Genomic DNA, 18,753 nt, shown 5'->3' with positions numbered 1-18,753 from the left:
ACATTGGCGTGTTGGGCCCGACCCCGCACACCGATAGCAACATTCTGCCCTGTGTGTAGGTGCGTGTAGTGGAGGGTGAAGTTGTGAACACTCCTCCCTGAGTTTTGAATGTGGAATAAGCTAACCTTCTGAGTTAACCACAACATGAGTTTGCTGCAAATTATTAATAAATTGGATCACACAAAAACCCAGTGGGCCGGGATTTTTCGGCTCTGTTGCAGGTGGGACCCGCTGTGGGTGAGGCTGCATCTCGGCCAGAAGTCCATTGATTTGCGGCGGGACCGGAAGACCTGGCGGCGGGCGGGTGCAGTGTGAGGGAAAACATGCCACAGCATACTTTAAAAATAATTCAGAACACCTTCCGTTTACCGACAGTTGGTGAGAGGAAATAAGTAGTTTGCCTGTCTCTCTCCTGCCCGTAACATATCTCTTTAAAGCACAAAATTCTACTATTATCATAATGATAGAATAATTTTACAAAGAACTCTGGGAACTGAAGGTACACTAAATGGCAGCAGTCTACATATTCTGCCAACCAGTGTGTAGAGATTTGTTTCAGATATATCACATTTTGCAAGTCTGTTGAGCGTATTACCTGAATAATGTATCAGAGCTGTGTCCATCTTGTCTCCTTTTGGAGAAGCTCATTCAATTTGCTTGCAACAGATACAGTAAATTCCCGCTGTTTGCAGGGATTACATTCCCGTGAAACCTTGCAAATGGCCAAATCACGAACGGCAAACATACTTTTCAATGGAGTCAATTCGATAGATTCCAGCCGTCCTAAAATTTGACATGTATAAAGGATCAAAGACAATAAAAATGATGTTTTTAATACATTTAAAGAGAAATTTACTGGAGAAATTGTTTAATAAAACAAGAAAATAAGAAAAATGTAAAATTTGCCCCACTCAAGTATTTTACTTGAGAATGGAATTGGACTGTGATCAGGAATTAAATCGCAGCAACAAGGAACACCCACATGCAAAGAGCAGACGATGCAGGTGCAGTGCGCACTCTCTACTGGAGCAAGTACCTCACTGACACCTTCTCTTTCTTTAAGTTTCATTTAGGCAGTTTCTCTTTTTTTCTGCATTTTCTAAATGGCGGTTTCTATTTTTTATCTTTAAAACCCTGGATAAGTGAACATTTGGGCCCCCAATGGGTGAACTGGTGCACAAAGACTTTTGCGTGGATAAGCAAATGTGCGAAAGAGGAATTTGTTTTACTGTACTACTTCTTGAAAAATATAAAAAATGGAAATAGAACACAATACTGTCCCAGCCTTTTGGTGAGCTCTCAGTAACAAAATATCAAACTTATAAAGACAGTTTGTATGAGAACTTTTGTATGCCAGTTTGTATGAGAAGTGCAACATGCTTGGGTATCTACAACCAAAAACCCAGCAAATGATGTAAACCTGAAATTAAACAGAAAGGTGCAAACAATGCTTATATTTAAAAGCAGATAACTGACCAAACCAAAGTAATTCCACATTTTCTCGTGTATTTGCAACCTTTTTCCACTTGTGGTGATATGAGTCCATTGATGAGTCTTTTTCCAACTGCACATCTGGAGATGGCACAAAATAAGGGTGTTATGATATGCTAGAAAGAGCAGAGGTACTGACTATGTTATATCCTTCTGGACTGATGACTGAAATCTGATTGATAATGCAAATCCTGATGATTGAAAACCTTTGGAACAATAAAAGCAGCCTTGTTTGGATCTGCACGGTGGGTGTCACAATGGCATGGATTTTGCAGATGTAACGACTGCAATAATCCTCAGCATTTGCTGCCATTACTGCTGTGAAACTGACAGCAACATCTGGCATCCACAGCTAAATGTGAAAATCTGGAAGTTGCTGTTAGTGATTCCTCACTTCTCCACAGGGTTGAAGTCCTCGCAGATGGAAATTTTAGGAATCGCTTGATTTGACGTGAACTACCGCTACTTAGTTGACGGAGTTGAAGTTGAAGATCAGCCATGATCTTGTTGAATTGTGAAGCAGGCTTGAAGGGCCAAATGCCTACCTCAGCTCCTATTTATTATGTTCTTAGGTGCTTTTAAGCAATTAGTCTCACTCTGAAAAATCTGCTATAGCTGATACTGGAATGAAATTAACTTCAGAAAAGATGAAATCTGCACCACGGAGATCGCTGGACCTTTGTGAGTAGCTTTTTAGACAAGGGAGGTTCATAATAGTGCCTCTGCAATTTTGACTCTTACTTCCCTCAGTATCCTTGGATGCGTCCCATCCAATCCTGGTGCCTGATCAACTTTAAGTATAGAGAGCCTTTCCAATAGCTCCACCTTATCAAGTTTAAACCCATCAAGTGTCTGAATTCCCTCCTCTTTCACCATGAACTGCGCAGCATCTTGTTCCTTAGGTGCAAAATATTCATTTAATACCAGTAATTTAATAGCAGTCGTCTCCTGGAGGGTTCTAGATGCAGAGATTTTTGCTTGTAAATTTATTAGAGGAAAGGATATTCACAAACAACACACCCAATGATAAGGCTGTGGGAGACCTCGTGTTGCAACTGTTGAGTGCAGAGCAGCGTTATTACCCCAGGGTCTGCTCAGCCTTCCAGAGGCAATGGCCTTGCTTTTATCCTCTAGATCTAAGGTCATTACATCATGTCCTGCACTTTATGACCTTTGCTGTTGGTTTAGAAAAATTACAACGGATCAGCATTTCAAAGGTTTGTTGATTTCTATAGTATCAGTGAGTAAATGTTTCATGGCCTTACCCATCTATGCTTATGGTAGCCTGATATTAATACAGATCCATATGAGAATGTTGAAGCTATATAAAAGAACAGGCAGTTATCTTTACAACCCGAGCCACACTAGCCTTGAACATCCAAGCTGGCTTTGACTGTGTTTCGAAATGCTGTTGCCAACAGATTCTGTTTGTTACTAAGTGAATTGTTTAAATTAAAGCAGATGCTTTAACAGAAGCTTCCTTGATGGCATTCTGAAATACTGTGCTGTTAGGGGAGAGTTTAATCAGGCCGAAGGGTGGTGAGAATGGATGCGGCACTTTCCCGCCTTCACCCCAACTAAGTCCGCGGTGGAAAGGTCTATGGACGGCCTTCCATCCCCAACACAAATTGAGGCCCTTAATGGCAATCAATGCCCACTTAAAGGCCTCATCGTGCCGCTGCTTGTTTTAACCTAATGCAGCAGCAAGTGGGGGGCTCACCATGTGGGAAGCAGGTCAATCAAACCCATGAAGGGTTACTTTCAGGCTCCCGGGGATAGGAGGGGGTTCCCACATCAACGGCACTCAGCGCCTGATCAAGGGACTGGCATCAGACAGTGGGGCCTGCTGTTGGCCAAGCCCCTGCTCTTGCTACAGATACCACTGCCTCCCTGTGACCCCAACCCCACAACCCCCGCCTCCCGCCATCACTCACCTGTGGCCTGGGATCTAATGACTCTACTAGGCCTCGTGGGTGTTGGACTGCCTCCCTGCGGCACTGCTTTTCAATAGAGATGCCGGCCTCTGATTGGCTGGCAGCACTCATCAGGTGGGACTTCACCCCCTGGGTCCTTCATCCCAGAGAGGGCCTACTGCCTGCCCAGTTAAGTGCTTGAGTAGCACTTAAAAGCATGGACCTTCCTAAAGAGGCGAGGTGGGGCTCATCGAAGAAGAGTTTCAGGCTCAGTCTCAGTTCCAAAGAAAAGTCATACGGACTCGAAACGTTAACTGTGTTTCTCTCGCCACAGATGCTGCCAGAGCTGCTGGGTTTTCTCAGTAGTTTGTGTTTTTATTAATTCAGGGCACTCACTGGATCTCAGGCAACTGGACACGACCCCATGCTCCCAAATAGAGACACGTAACTTTATTTTACATTTCTTTTTTGTCAAAAGGTTTTGCTCCCCTAAGACCACTTCCTGTTCATAGAAACTTCCCTAAAATGAAAGGAATTGCTGCAAAATGTTGTTTCCTATTTTTTATAATTTTTTTGTTGGAATAGGAAGATGAGGATGACAAAAAAGCCAAGATTCTTTTACAATCTATATTCTTAGATCTAAGCTTTTTAATACTCTGCTAGCACCTCCTGTCATCTAAACCTAAACAGGGCGGAATCACCCCAGAATTGCACGAGGTGTGGTAGCCCGCGGGATAAAGAACGTTTTACCCACCAGCCACAATGGCGGCTTTCATGCCTCATTAATCATGGACTCCTGGGAAATACAACATTTCACTGGCAGGTGACCCCTGATTCGCCCGCCACGCCATCACCTCGCTGCTTCCTCGCTCTGGGCGCCATGTTTAAAGTGCAGCCACGCGCATACGTCTCAGCGCTTCCAGCCCCACAACCAAAGGCAAGAAAACTGCAGGCCCCCAATTCAGCAACGCATCCCTGGAATGCATTTGGACACTGTGGAGGCCCATCATGATGTGCTCTACCACCCCTCCTGGCTGCAGGAGGGGCAGCAACATCACCAATCCAGTTTGGGGGATGGTGGCAGTGGTGGTCAGTGCCAACGCCCTGCAAAAGAGGACAGCCACCCAGTGCCAAAAGAGGACAAATGATCTCCTCTGTTGCGCCAGGGTAAGTCACTCTTCTCATCACTCTCAACTCACACACTCTCAAACCCATCACACATTCACAGGGCCCTCACTCATTGCCAGTGCAAGGGACACCATCATTCACTCTCTCACACACACCGTCATTGTCCTCACCCCGTCCATGGGGCCACTCACCACCCACTCATGCCAGGCATACTTATCACTTGGCATGGCAGGTGTCCTGCTTACACTCTCTCCATCTCTATTCATGCAGGACAAACTGGCACACAACAACAGGGAGAGGGCACTTACTGGTGGAGGAAGACCTGAAATCAATATCCTCACAGATTTTGAAAACAGAGCCATGCAGCTAGCCAGCTTTTATGTCTTGGGTAAATGAGTTTGTTGGCCAACCGAACTCTAACTGCACGCCTTCCTATGTTCTCATCAATGGCTGCTTGCAATTAATAACGGGGAGACTGATGTAAGGATAAACAGTGATGGTTTATTGAGACATAGGGCAGAGCACCAGATCATATGTGCTCACTCAGAAACCTCCAGAACTAGACTTACAGTTCCAGGTTGCCCACACTGTACAGTGATTCGTCAGTGCTATTACATGATCAGTACACTTGCATTCTCTTAAAGGACAGGGTATCTCACTTTACCACATCCCTCTCCCTTTACTTAAAAGGACAGCTAACAAGCCTAAAATACATTAACTATTCACACAATAACTATTTACAGGTCATGTCTCTCAGGAGGCTTTCTTTGATGAGTTGAGCATCATAGACCAACAGCCTCGGCTGGTGTTCCCGAGATCTCCTTTTCAGGGGAGTTGCCCACTATGTCCCTCAGTGGATGATTTCACCATCTTCCGGGTGCAGTCACAATCACTCCTGCTGCCCCTCCCCTCCAAGCTGAAACAGATAAAGGGCAACAAGCACAAAGCAACACAGCGCTGAGCCATATGATGTGTGAGGAGAAAGAGGAAAAGGAAAAAAAAATCTTTTAGTTTTTCTTTTCGAGGACTGTCAATAATTTCTCTTTTTCTTCCCGTGTCCTTTCCTTGGTAGCACTGACCCATACCTCTGTCTTCTCTTTAATTTTCCTGTTGGCTGGACTAGACTCAGGCATGAGCTGAACTTGAATGAGCTCGGTCATTCGATTTTTGCGTACTCATTTTTTTTTGCAGCAACACTTCTGGTTTCACGTTGGGAACTTAGCAGCTCCTCAAGATTTATCTCTCCCAGCCAGCACTCCCTCTATGGCAATAATATCCTTTCTGAGGTAAGGGGACCAAAACTGCACACAGTACACCAGGTGCGGTCTAACCAAGTTTCTATACAATTGAAACAAGACCTCACTACTCCTGTACTCGAATCCTCTTGCGATAAAGGCTAACATTCTGTTAGCTTCCCAATTCCCTGCTGTACCTGCATGTTAGCTTTCAGTGACTTATTGACGAGGACACCCAGGTCCCTTTGTACATCTAGACTTTCTCATCTCTTAACATTTAGGAAATACTCTGCACCTCTGTTCCTTCCACCAAAGTGGATAACCTCACATTTCTCCACATTATATTCCATCTGCCATGTTCTTGCCCATTCACTGGCCTTTTTGCCCTTGGTTAGCGGGTGGGCCCCACCGGCTCGGCGGCAGGCGGGCAGCTGAACTCTGCCGCCGAAATGGGCCCCGCCGCCATTTTAAGTGGGCAGGCCAATTAAAGCCCATCCAGCGGCCTGCCCAATGGGAAAGTGCTATGCGCTTACTGTGTGAGGGGGGGAGGGAATCCCCATCTGTCAAAGTGCGCACTGCTTCCTGAGACTAAGTGCTGTCTCAGGGAAAGCGCTGAATGTTTAAAAATCTTTAAAAATAGAGAAATAAAAACATTATTAACATGTCCCCTCATGTGACAGTGTCACACCAGATGGGACATGTTAATAAATATGAGTGAAACTTTAATAAACTTTTTAAAAGCTGAGATGAACCCTCATCCCGCCGGTGGATGAGGTTTATCTTTCTTCAGAAGCTGCTGGGGCTCCCGGCCTGCCCACCAGCCTTAAGGTTGGACGGACAGGTCTTTAATGATCTTCATTATCCTGTCAATGGCCTGACTTGGCCATTGACAGGTCGGTGGGCAGACAGCTGACTTCACTGTCCACCCGCCTTCCTGAATATCTAAATGGACCAGGATGATGTCGGGGGTTCCTCCCAACGTCACCCCGCGTCATTTTCCCGTCGGTGAGCGGGCCCCGCCCCCAAATCGCTGACAGGAAAATTCTGGCCACTAAGTCTGTCCAAATCCTCCTGTAGCCGATTTACCTCTTTCTCACAGCCCACATCCCCGCCTGGCTTTGTATCATCTGTGAACTTGGAAATATTATATTTGGTCCCCACATCCAAATCATTGATATATATTGTGAACAGCGGGGCTCAAGTACTGATCCTTGTGGTACCCCACTCTGTTTTCTTCCTGTTAGCCAATCCTTAATCCATGCCAGTATATTATCTCCTATCACATGTGCTTTTATTTTGCTAATCAACCTCCTGTGGGGGACTTTATCAAAAACCTTCTGAAAATCCAAGAATACTACGTCCATCGACTCTCCTTTATCAATTTTGTTAGTAATATCCTTAAAAAACTCCAACAAGTTTGTCAAACATGTTTTCCCATTCGCAGATCCATGCTATGTCCAATCAGATCATGATTATTCAAGTACCCATCTATCCCATCCTTTATAATAGATTTTAGCATTTCCCCTACTACTGATGTGAGGCTAACAGGTCTGTAGTTCCCTGTTTTCTCTCTCCCTCCCTTCTTAAATAATGGGGTGACCTTTGCTACCTTCCAATCTTCAGGAATCATTCCAGAATCTATAGAATTTTGGAAAATGATCACCAATGTATCTACTAGCACATGGTACTGGGAATAATCCTGAGATCACTGCTCTTGAGGTCCTGCTTTTTAATTTCCTTCCTAACTCCCTGAAATTTGCTTTCAGGACCTCATCCCTCTTCCTATCTATGTCGTTGGTACCAATGTGGACCACGACTTCTGGCTGATCCCCCTCCCCCACAAAGGATGTCCTGCAGCCACTCCGTGACATTCTTGACCCTGGCACCAGGGAGGCAACACACCACCCTGGCATCATGTTTACTGCCACAGAAATGCCTGTCTGATCCCCTGACTATGGAATCCCCTATCACTATTGCCCTTCCATTCTTCCTCCTCCCACCCCCCTGTACAGCTGAGTCACCCGTGGTGCCACAGGCTTGGCTCTGGCTGCACTTCCCTGAGGAACCATCACCCTCATCAGCATCCAAAATGGAAAGCCGATTAGCAAGCACGATAGACTCAGGGGGCTCCTGCACTGCCTGCCTTGCGGTCACCCATTCCCTCTCTGGCTGTACGTTTGTGACCTGCAGTGTGACCACATCCCTAAATATGCTATCCGCGTAGTCCTCTGCCTCGTGGATGCACAACAGTGACTCCAGCCGCCACCCAAGTTCCGAAACCCAGAGCTCAAGCTTGTGCAGCTGGTGACACTTCCTACAGATGTGTTTGTCTGGGACACATGGTGTATCCACGACTTCACACGTACCGCAGGATGCACACGCCACTTGGCTGAGCTGACCTGCCATTCCGTAACTCTAAAAACTATTTATTACACTTAGGGCAGAATTTTTCTCTGGGCAGGTGGGTGCATGCCCCACCCACATGAGCGTAAAATTGTAGGTGGGCGCTGGGATGCTGGGCGAGCATCCTGACATCATCGCACACTCACGCAATATTTCGGGCAGTGGGCGCATGCAGGAATCAGAGCCGTGCCCACCATCAATTATGAGGCCATTAAAAAGGCAATGAAGCTAGATTTTACGTTGCCCATGTGATTTTGCATTTGTTGCACGGGCAAAATGAATAGGCGGGTAGCCGACAATTTGCTAAACCTCATCCAAAGGTGGGAAATAAAGGGTCAGCAGCATTGCCAGTGTGAGCAGGGAGGAGATAGTTTGCTGCTGGTTGCTTATCGATACTTGGCAGCTTCATCTCTGTTCAGGCATCATTGTTAGCATTTCCAGGCCTTATTGGTGTCTCCAAGGCCCCCGGAGTATTTAGACCATGTGGACCCTTCCAGGTAGCAGACAGCCTTCCCTTACCCGGCAATGGGAATTGTGGCCTCCACTGGTGGTACCTCCTCTGAGGAGGAAGAGAGGAGAGGAGGCTGGGTGTCCCAGTGCAGCTTCCGGGGTGGGTGCCTGTGGGAGGACAGGCACAGGCACAAGCACATGGCCAGCAGGCAGCCCGAGTCCATTGTCATTTCCGGTGCCTAGGTCAATGCCAGGTGGTCTGTCCAGTTTCGTTCCTTTTTTGAGATTTTGCAGCAGTTTGATACAACTGAGTGGCTCACTAGGCCATTTAAGAGTCAACATTGCTGTGGGCCTGGAGTCATATATAGGATGGCAGATTTGCTTCCCTAAAGGGCATTAGTGAACCATATGGGTTTTTACAACAGTCAATAATGGTTTCACAATCATTAGACTTTTAATTCCAGATTTTTATTGAATTCAAATTCCACTATCTGCCATGGCGAGATTCGAACCCAGGTCCCCAGAGCATTACCCTGGGTCTCTGGGTTACTAGCCCAGTGACAATACCACTACACCATTGCCTCCCTACCATCCACTGCAGGGCAGCCCTTGCCCTAGCACCACATGATCAGCCATAATGATATGCAGATGTATTATAATGAAGTTCCCGATACGTGGTGGTGGAAAACGCAGCCTACCATTGACGGGTGGAGCGGGCAATTGCAAACTGGTTTCACAACATATTGAATCTGATTTTTGGCCTTCCTGCCATATTGTCCACTCACGCCCGCCATGACGTCCGACGCCAATGGGCCCAGAATATTCCGCCCATAGAGCCAGATTTTAGCCGATTATGGAAGACTCTGCAGGCTTTTACAAATGGCAGGTGGGATCCAGATGCATAAGTCCCATTTCCATTTCCGACAGGTCCCAATTTTGCTGGAAAGGGGAAGGGTGAGGGGTTTGATTCACACAGGATGAAAACCCAAACTCAATAGGGCCATTTGAACTCAGTGCTGAGTTCAAACAGACCCCATTTTGGCTGTTGCAAGAACCTTAACTCCCAGCATGTGAGTCACAAATTGATGGAGTTGATGCCAAAACTCTTGAAGGATTGGATAAGGTCTGTATAATTATCATGATCTGAAGTTTTTTAAATCCCTTCTCTTTAAACTTGAAAAGAAGTATACCATGGGATGGAAAGAGAATCACATGTGAACTAGTGATTGAATGAAGCAATAACTAAATGTCATCTGGTCTTATTTTAAAATTATTTATAGATTTACTCCCTTTGCCCTTTAATACTCAACATCAATCAATATACTTTAATTGTAACAGAAGCGAAATGCTGCAGGCACTGGCAGTATGAAGTTCTTTAACTGGATGAGTATTGTAGGAACATTTCAACACCAATGTAATATAAAATAACCATTATTGGCCTAATTTGTTTGAGATTATTGTGAATTGCTGTTAGATCTAGAAGGTGATTATGATTCCCTTCATCCAAGGGAAACCTGGCAGTAGGGAAGCTAAAACTAAAGCAGTCCACTTGCTGTTCTTTTTCTGGCCACCTGCTGTCTTCAAGTTGGACAACTCAGTCACCTGCCTGATTCAAATGGCCATCTCATGAATCAATACTAATCAGGATTCTATCATATATCTAGGACTTTTATGGCCTCCACTTCTGATCCAAATATCAGAAGCTGTTAGACCAGTAGTGGAAGCCTCCAAGGTAAAAGGAGCTTGGAGAAGCAGATATGTTCCTCCTAGTCCCAGAAAACAAGCTGCACTTCCTGAAGTCAGGACACTTGCAAAGTTACAGCAGGAAGCTGTGCCAGTATCACCATATCTTGGATGCCTGATGGGGTGGAGTGGGGGCAGAAAAAGTGAAATGATTGGGCACAACCAATTGATCTGAATACGAACAGCTGAAACAATTTGCAATTGGCCCACCTTATAAGAGAGCTAATTTCATTTTGCCAAAATTTAAGAAATTAGGTTGTAAGGGAAACTCTTTCGAGTTACCAACAGTCACAGATTGCAACTCTTTTCGAGTACAATCACAGTTCTTGGTTTCCGGGAGTGGGACATGAACCCACAACCTTCTGATTCAAAGGCGAGGGTGCTATGAACTGAGCCACAGCTGACACCTCAGGTTGTAAGGGAATATGCACACCTATTGCTGATGCAAATCAAAGTGATAAATGATTGAAGAAATTCGCATGTTGCAATGTTTTGCATAAAACCAGCGCAAATTAATTAGGTGAGAATTTGCACAGAAATAAATGACACAATTTTACTCTTATGTCATATTAAACTGGAAACTTCCAGGGAATTTCAAGCCATTCCCTTTTGCCTATTGCTCTTTTTTGTCTTGAGAGGGGTGAGATGCAGGTTAGTGAGGGAGGGCTGAGATGGTGGTGAGAGGGTAAGCATGGGTCAGTGAGGGAGGTGAGATGGTGGTCTAAGGTAGTGCAATGAAGTTTTTTGGTACATCGCCAACAGGATTGTTCAGAGCTAAATAGGGCAGGAAAAGAGGAACACACAAGTAGTGTGAAGAAATTGTAGAACTGAAAGAGGAGGAAGAGGATTCTGAAACTAATAAATGCTGTTAAAAAAGACACAATAATAGGAGAATGAAATAACTGAGAAGGCACAAGAAAGGAAACATTATATCAATATCGAAAAGATATTCAGGGAATTCAATCAGTGATCCAGTTCTAGTAAAATGATTGGTCAGAAAGGATAGTAAAGTTAACATTTTTAACAAGAAAATGAAGAAATTATGGAGAAAACTATAGAACAAACAAACAGCATCAGCAAAGCTAAGGGAATCTATGAGGAACTTTGAGAAATAGGAAAAATAACAGAAATAATTAAATCTACATGTTCAAAAATAGGAAAATTCAAGAGCAATTGAAAAATGAGAATAAACAAGAAACCTAAATTACTATCAGAGTTCAAAAAAAAAATTCCTGCATCACAAAAACCTACACAGCTCTGTTAATTGTTTTATTGTAACCGTTTCAGTACGAGTTACTGAAAATGTCTCTTCATAAAATTGCTGTTCAATAAAACATTTCATAAGATCATTTCTTGAAATTATTATTGATGTGATTGGTGTTAAGAAAGGATCTTGTTGTTGCCCAGAATATGGAAATTATTTTACTCTGTTTGCCTCAGTGCCGATATACATTTTCTAACTCTCTGCATCCTCAGCAAATACCAGAGTCAAATTTGCAAACAATTTATTTTTGGCTACTCACTATTCTTGTGTCATTCAATTTATTAAGATAAAAACCAAAGAAACAAAATCAATTAATAGTATGTTGATTAACCCTTATTGCATATTAGATAAATTATCTCAGTTCGCTGTGAATTGGCTGCTGGTACCTTGCACAAGAGAACTTGTCCAATTTCAGTTCGCTGCTAGAAAATTGCACAGAGACTGTTTTCAGAGAATAAGAGGCTATTTTCTCAAAGCTGTTTTTTTGCCACCTTTAAACTAGACGCTTGGAACTATGGGATACTGGAGAAAAGGTAATGCTACCATTATAATTTTACTGTTGTAAGGAAAAGAATGCAGAATAATTTAGAGAAAAAATACATGGAAGTAAAGGTTAAACTCATAAAATGGAAGAAAGCCCCATTCATTAACTTTGAGCCCTTGCTGGAAAGCATACAATGTCAACAATTTTGTTGGACAGCAAAGTATAGTATCAGCAAAGTAATAAATCGAACATCAGCTCACTATTGAAGCTAGCAGAATGATCAGCAATTACAGCGTCTTAACACCCCTGGGACAGAATTTTCCCCCTGTCAGGGGGGAAGTTTAGGAGTGGGCGCATGGAGGCGTGCCTCCGATCTCACCGCCATTTTACGTGGGTGGGCCAATTAAGGCCAATTAGGGCCAAGCAAGGAAGTGCTGTGCGCTCCCTGTGCGGGCGGAGGGTGGATTCCCTTAGCCAAGAGTGTGCTGTTTCACACATGTGCACGGAAGAGCGCCCAGATCCCCCTGAGGCTAAGTGCTGTCTCAGGGAGATCGGCTCCTGTCTGAAAAAATTTTAAAGACAGAAGGTATAAATTTCCCTGGCATGTCCCCTCATGTGGCACTGTCACATGAGTTGGGACATGTCCATCACTTTCATTGACAATTTTATTAAAAATGTTAAAACCCTCATGAAACCTCATCCTGCCCGTGGATGAGGTTTGATGCTTTTTCCAGGGCTCCTGGCCTGTCCGCCAGCCTTAAGGTTGGACGGGCAGGTCCATTAATTACTTTAACTACTTTGTCAATGGCCTCAATTGGCCTTTGACAGGTTGGCGGGCGCGCAGCTGATTCTGCTGATCTCCCGTCGGCCTGAAAATTGAAATGGGGTGCGGCGATGTCGGGGGTTCTGCCCGACGTCATCTCGCATCATTTTACATGTCAGAGAGTGAGCCCCACCCCCGCTCACTGACCGGGAAATCCTGGCCCCTGGAATAATCACTTTGAATGTTTATTATGAATTCAATAGTTTCACTTTGTGCTTTTGTTTGACTGCTATTTTTAGCTAATTCTTAATTTGCTTATCATAAGAATTTAAGTAATATTCTATTACATAACATCTAGACACAGAAATAGGTCATCCAGCCAAGCACCCCATGTCAGTATTTAAACTGCACTCGAGTCTTCTCCCATCCCACCTCATCTAACTCGATTAGTACCACCCTCTGAACCCTTCTCCCTTTTATGCCTTTCAAACCTCCCCTTAAATGCATCTACATGATTTGTGTCAACCACTCCCAGGGATAGCTGGTTATCGTCACTCTCTCTTACCAGTGGGAATGATAGACAAACAATTTCACACTGCTGTCTCTGAACCCACTGTTCCACTTCAGTCCTGCCCAATGGGTAGATAAATAATGTCCACAGTATTTTAAATCTTGTAGATTGACTTCTCACCTGTTCCAGAACCCAGTGAGGCTCAAAGACTGCTCACCACAACCTGATAGGTGTCAGGGTTGGTAGCCAGAGGCATCCCAAGGGGTGAAATGATTGAAAAGGCAGCAGCAATGGGGCTAAACTTTCCACGTAGGGCTCAAAGAGGCACTTCTACTCTTCCTGGTTCCTAAGGAAAATAAAAACAGATGCTAAAAATCCCTAATATTTTGAACCTCTTCTGACTCTAACTCATTTTCCTGCTGGATTGATCTTATGGGAAGCTCACTGAAGCTTTCCACTCAGGTCATCAGTTAAAATTGTATTTGGGTCCCCAGCACATCATTGAAACCCAAAATGCATATGTAAAAATGGTCCCTGAAGGCAATTGGCTTTACCACATCCTCAGTTCAGCTGTTTAAAATTCTGATCCATCATCTCCCAGTGGCTTCTGGATGAGTAGGTAGGTTATCAGTGCCTCAGTGCCTCCAGGAAATGTTTATTTTAAAACTATAATATAACAATGTTTACTGATCACCTGTGGATGCGCAAGTCTCAATGTAAAAATAGGTTGTAGATACAGCACTAGTCAAACTCACTATCTGCTATTTACTAAGAAAACATTTTAACCATTGTGCAAAGGTTACATTAAAGAAAACAAATAAATATTAACTGTTGTGAGATGTCGGTGGCAATGGAGAACTCAAAGACCTCTAATTTTAGAAATAAATGTTGGGAGACTTTGTAAAATAATCTATGGAACTATATCAACCCATAATATTTTCTATGGCCTGAATTTTCCCGTCGGCGATTTGGGGGCGGGGCCCGCTCGCCGAGGGGAAAATGACGCGGGATGACATCGAGAGGAACCCCCGACGTCATCCTGGTCCCTTTAAATCTTTAGGAAACTCTTTCGAGTTATCAACAGTCACAGATTGCAACTCTTTCGAGTACAATCACAGTTCTTGGTTTCCGGGAGTGGGACATGAACCCACAACCCTCTGATTCAAAGGCGAGGGTGCTATGAACTGAGCCACAGCTGACACCTCCTTAAATCTTTAGGAAGGCGGGCGGACAGCGAAATCAGCTGTTCACCTGCCGACCTGTCATTGGCCAATTGAGGCCATTGACAGGATAATTAAGGTAATTAAAGGCCCTGCCCGTCCAACCTTAAGACTGGTGGGCAGGGCCAGGAGCCCCAGCAGCTTCTGATAATACATCAAACCTCGGGCAGAATTTTGCCCTTGGTTGGCAGGCGTGCCCCACCAGCTCGGCAGCGGGCGGGCAGCCGAACTCCGCCGCCAAAGTGGGCCCCGCCGCCATTTTAAGTGGGTGGGCCAATTAAGGCCCGTCCAGCGGCCTGCCCGATGGGAAGTGCTATGCGCTTACTGTGCGGGAGGGGGAGGGAGGGATTCCCCATCTGTCAGAGTGCGCACTGCTCCCTGAGACTAAGTGCTGTCTCAGGGAGATCAGTGAAAGTGTTACAAAGTTAAAAAATAAAAAAGTTATTAACATGTCCCCCTCATGTGACAATGTCACACAAGATGGGACATGTTAATAAACATAACATTACATTTATTAAAGTTTTTAAAAACAGAGATGAACCCTCATCCCGCCAGTGGGTGAGGTTTGATGTATTATCAGAAGCTGCTGGGGCTCCTGGCCGACCCACCAGCCTTAAGGTTGGACGGGCAGGGCCTTTAATTACCTTAATTATCCTGTCAATGGCCTCAATTGGCCAATGGCAGGTCGGCGGGCGAACAGCTGATTTCGCTGTCCTCAGGGGTTCCTCTCGACGTCATCCCGCGTCATTTTCCCCTCGGCGAGTGGGCCCCGCCCCCAACCGCCCCCAAATCACCAAAAGGAAATTCAGGCCCTCATCCACTGGCGGGATGAGGTTTCATGTCCGTTTTAAAAACTTAAATTAGCTTTATGTGAGATTTATTAACATGTCCTTTCTTGTGTGACATTGTCACATGAGGGGGACATGTTAATAATTTTTTAATTTTTCTATTTTGACACTTTGAAGCACTGTCAGTGATCTCCCTGAGATAGCACTTAGTCTCAGGGAGCAGTGCGCACTCTGACAGATGGGGAATCCCTCCCCTTCCTGCACAGGGAGCTCATGGCGCTTTCCATCAGGCAGCCCGCTGGACAGGCCTTAATTGGCCCGACCACTTAAAATGGCAGCGTGGCCGCCAGCCAAGGGTAAAATTCTGCCCTATATTTACCATAAGATCTATTGCACCATCTGTCTTTTCTCAGATCATCTTTCATAATTAATTCAATGCTCATGATTACAATTTTAAGTATGATTCTAGATCGGCTGCAATAAAACACAGTTACTGTGTACTTTACAGCCTCTATGGGGCTAGATATAATTATATTATTACCTTATTTTCTATTATAGCAAGGCAATTTGTCAGATAAGATCACATGAATTATAGAATTTAATGTATTGCAATGAAAATGTATGGAGATGGCATTTTATTTTACCGGTGCTGGTTATATTCACCTTCTTCATAATGATTTTATAAATTCAATTAGATATAATTGTTGTAGAAGACAAACAATGGAAAAAGTTCTACTCAGTGAAGTACCAGGCAACCTTCAGATTTTGTCAATCCAAGTTGGAAACCCATATTATTAGAAGTTATCAAAATGCAGTTTTGTATTAATATTAATATGATAAATTGATACTAGTATGATGATATGATATTCTAATTTAAGCCAAGACAGTTCTTTTCTGAGAACTAGATATATAAAGAATAAGAGTTACTTGGATGGAATTAGAGTGCTTTAGCTTAATCTAAGGGTTCAGATGATGTCATGAGTTGTATGATTGCACCCCGGATAGTTTAGCTATGTTTGAATTCTGCAGTTAGACACTATTACAATCACTTTATTTTATTTTTAGTATCCTAATAGGACAAACTTTTTCAATTTTTCATTTAACTTGTATTAATTTTTTTTACTAACATAAGTTATCGTGGCTGCAATCAGCATGTTTCTTATCAATTATACATGTGATATTCATACTTCAGGATAATGGTGTGGTATAATAACTGTGAATTTCTTGATTAAAAAATCTGTAGTTTGTTACCTGTAATTTGGATGTACAGTCTGGATTGTATATTTTACAACACTTTCATCTTCTTCAAATCACAATAACTGTCCTGGGACTATCAGTCTTCCTCATTACTTCACAATACAGCTTCAACATTTAAAATACAACTGGAAAGTTTTATTATACAAATCTCAGTTTGTTTTTTTTTAAAAATCTGATAAAGTTAATAATTAAAAAGCATATTTAATTAAAACGTTTTACAACTTCTGAAAGTTTAATGTTTACTATTCTCTAATAAAGATCTACACAATTCAATTACAACTACCATTTATAAGTTTAGTCCGATCCTCTCAAATTTCCAGCTTTGCGTGAAATACTTTTGATAACACAGATCTAATGCTATTGGATTTGTTCACAAAACCTCTAAGATGTTGGAAAAAATGGAGCAGGTGAGATGGGTTCATATTACTGTAATGAGGTAATTTCACTTAGATCGAGGAAATTGAATTTCCCAAAAGCAGTGTATTTGTTGTCTTCGGCATGTTATAGTTATTAATGTAAGTTTATATTTCTCAGTTTGTGTGCAAATTTCCATTATGGTTCCACGCTTCATCTAAGGCTCACTTGAACCAAAGAGAATGTAATACTGTAATTATTATTATAACCATGTTTTCTCTCTGTCATGCCAGGTTTGTCCTCTATGGCCTCCCTGATGTCCCTTGCCTGGGTGCTAGCTTCATACCACAAATTGCTGCGGGACTCCAGGGATGACAAAAAAAGCATGAGCTACAGAGGTGCCCTAATCCACATCTTTTGGCGTTTGTTTACCATATCATCCAGGGTCATTTCGTTTGCATTGTTTGCTTCTATTTTTCAGTTATATTTTGGAATATTTGTAGTTGTGCACTGGTGTGCCATGGCATTCTGGATCATTCATGGAGGAACAGATTTCTGCATGTCCAAGTGGGAGGAAATTCTGTTCAATATGGTGATAGGGATCGTGTACATATTCTGCTGGTTTAATGTCAAAGAAGGACGGACCCGATATCGAATGTTTGCCTATTATACTGTAATCTTGACAGAAAATGCTGCCTTGACTTTTCTTTGGTATCTTTACAGAGATCCAACAACCACTGACTTTTATGCCATAACTGCACTGTGTACAGTTTTTGTTAGTTTTGTTGCTGGGGCAGCATTCATGTTCCTGTATTATGGTTTACTTCATCCCATGGGACCACGGACCAGGATCCTTGCCAGTTCTTGCTGTGCTGAACTGCTCTGGGGGATCCCTCTGCCTCCAGAGCTGGAGGCCATGGCAGCAACGCCAGCAGCACCTAGAGGATCCCAGACCACACCAACTAGAGTGGCAGGGGATCAGGAGGAGGAGGATGCAGCAGAGACCTGCCTGCCTGTGTTCCAAGTGCGACCCACAGTGCCACTTACACCATCAGGCCGACCCTACCTACCGGAGGGACCAATCATCAAGATTGACATGCCAAGGAAAAGATATCCTGCCTGGGATGCCCACTTTGTAGACAGAAGACTGAGGAGAACTGTTAATATATTACAGTATGTAACTCCCACATCTGTAGGTATTAGATATAGAGATGGACCACTTGTATATGAGCTGCTACAGTATGAATCTTCACTTTAACGCTTCACCCATTGAAACTGACAAAGAAGTAATTATGTTTACGTCAGGCACTCAGACACTCTCATACAATTCCCAAAACACAAAGCTCACATATCTTTTCCTTTTCCTGGTAACTGTCTGTATATAAAGATATTCTATATGTTTTGTAAGTAACAAAAAAAGTGAAAAAAATCTTTTTACACAGCAGATACAGTATTTATACTGTATATTTAATGGTAGAAGTCTTCATTAAGAATTTCCAACAGTTATTAAAAAAAGTCACAAATACTGGTGCATACATAAACACATACAGACAGATACAGCATACCTAACACATATACATACACTCCCTTTATCTGTATGCAGAGCATTTAAGGACTGATGGTAGGTGGGACTGAAAAAGCAAATAATACAACATCTATTAACAAGAAAACTTAAAAGTGGTGCAATTTTAAATCCCTTTCAGGGTTTTGTGATCTTGTGGGGTTTTTTCAGTTCCACAATCCCATCCT

The 18,753-nt window shown here is 43.4% G+C and overlaps 1 protein-coding gene across 3 annotated transcripts in view; it reads left to right on the top strand.

Annotated features, from left to right (window-relative positions):
• Positions 1–18,413, top strand: part of LOC144680453 (XK-related protein 6-like) — a 916,065-nt gene extending 897,652 nt beyond the window's left edge. For 2 of the 3 annotated variants that reach the window (XM_078541418.1, XM_078541419.1), the window contains one exon: positions 17,298–18,262. In XM_078541418.1, the coding sequence (XP_078397544.1) occupies positions 17,298–18,262 (965 nt within the window). Of the gene's footprint in view, positions 1–17,297 lie in introns of all 3 variants that reach the window. The other variant, XM_078541417.1, reaches the window with a different exon arrangement.
• Positions 18,414–18,753: the final 340 nt, after the last annotated feature.

This window comes from Cetorhinus maximus, chromosome 5, assembly GCF_964194155.1.
Source record: "Cetorhinus maximus chromosome 5, sCetMax3.hap1.1, whole genome shotgun sequence".
Taxonomy (NCBI): Eukaryota; Metazoa; Chordata; class Chondrichthyes; order Lamniformes; family Cetorhinidae; genus Cetorhinus; species Cetorhinus maximus.
Note: the sequence above shows the minus strand (reverse complement) of the source record. Positions and strands in the feature narration are given on the sequence as shown.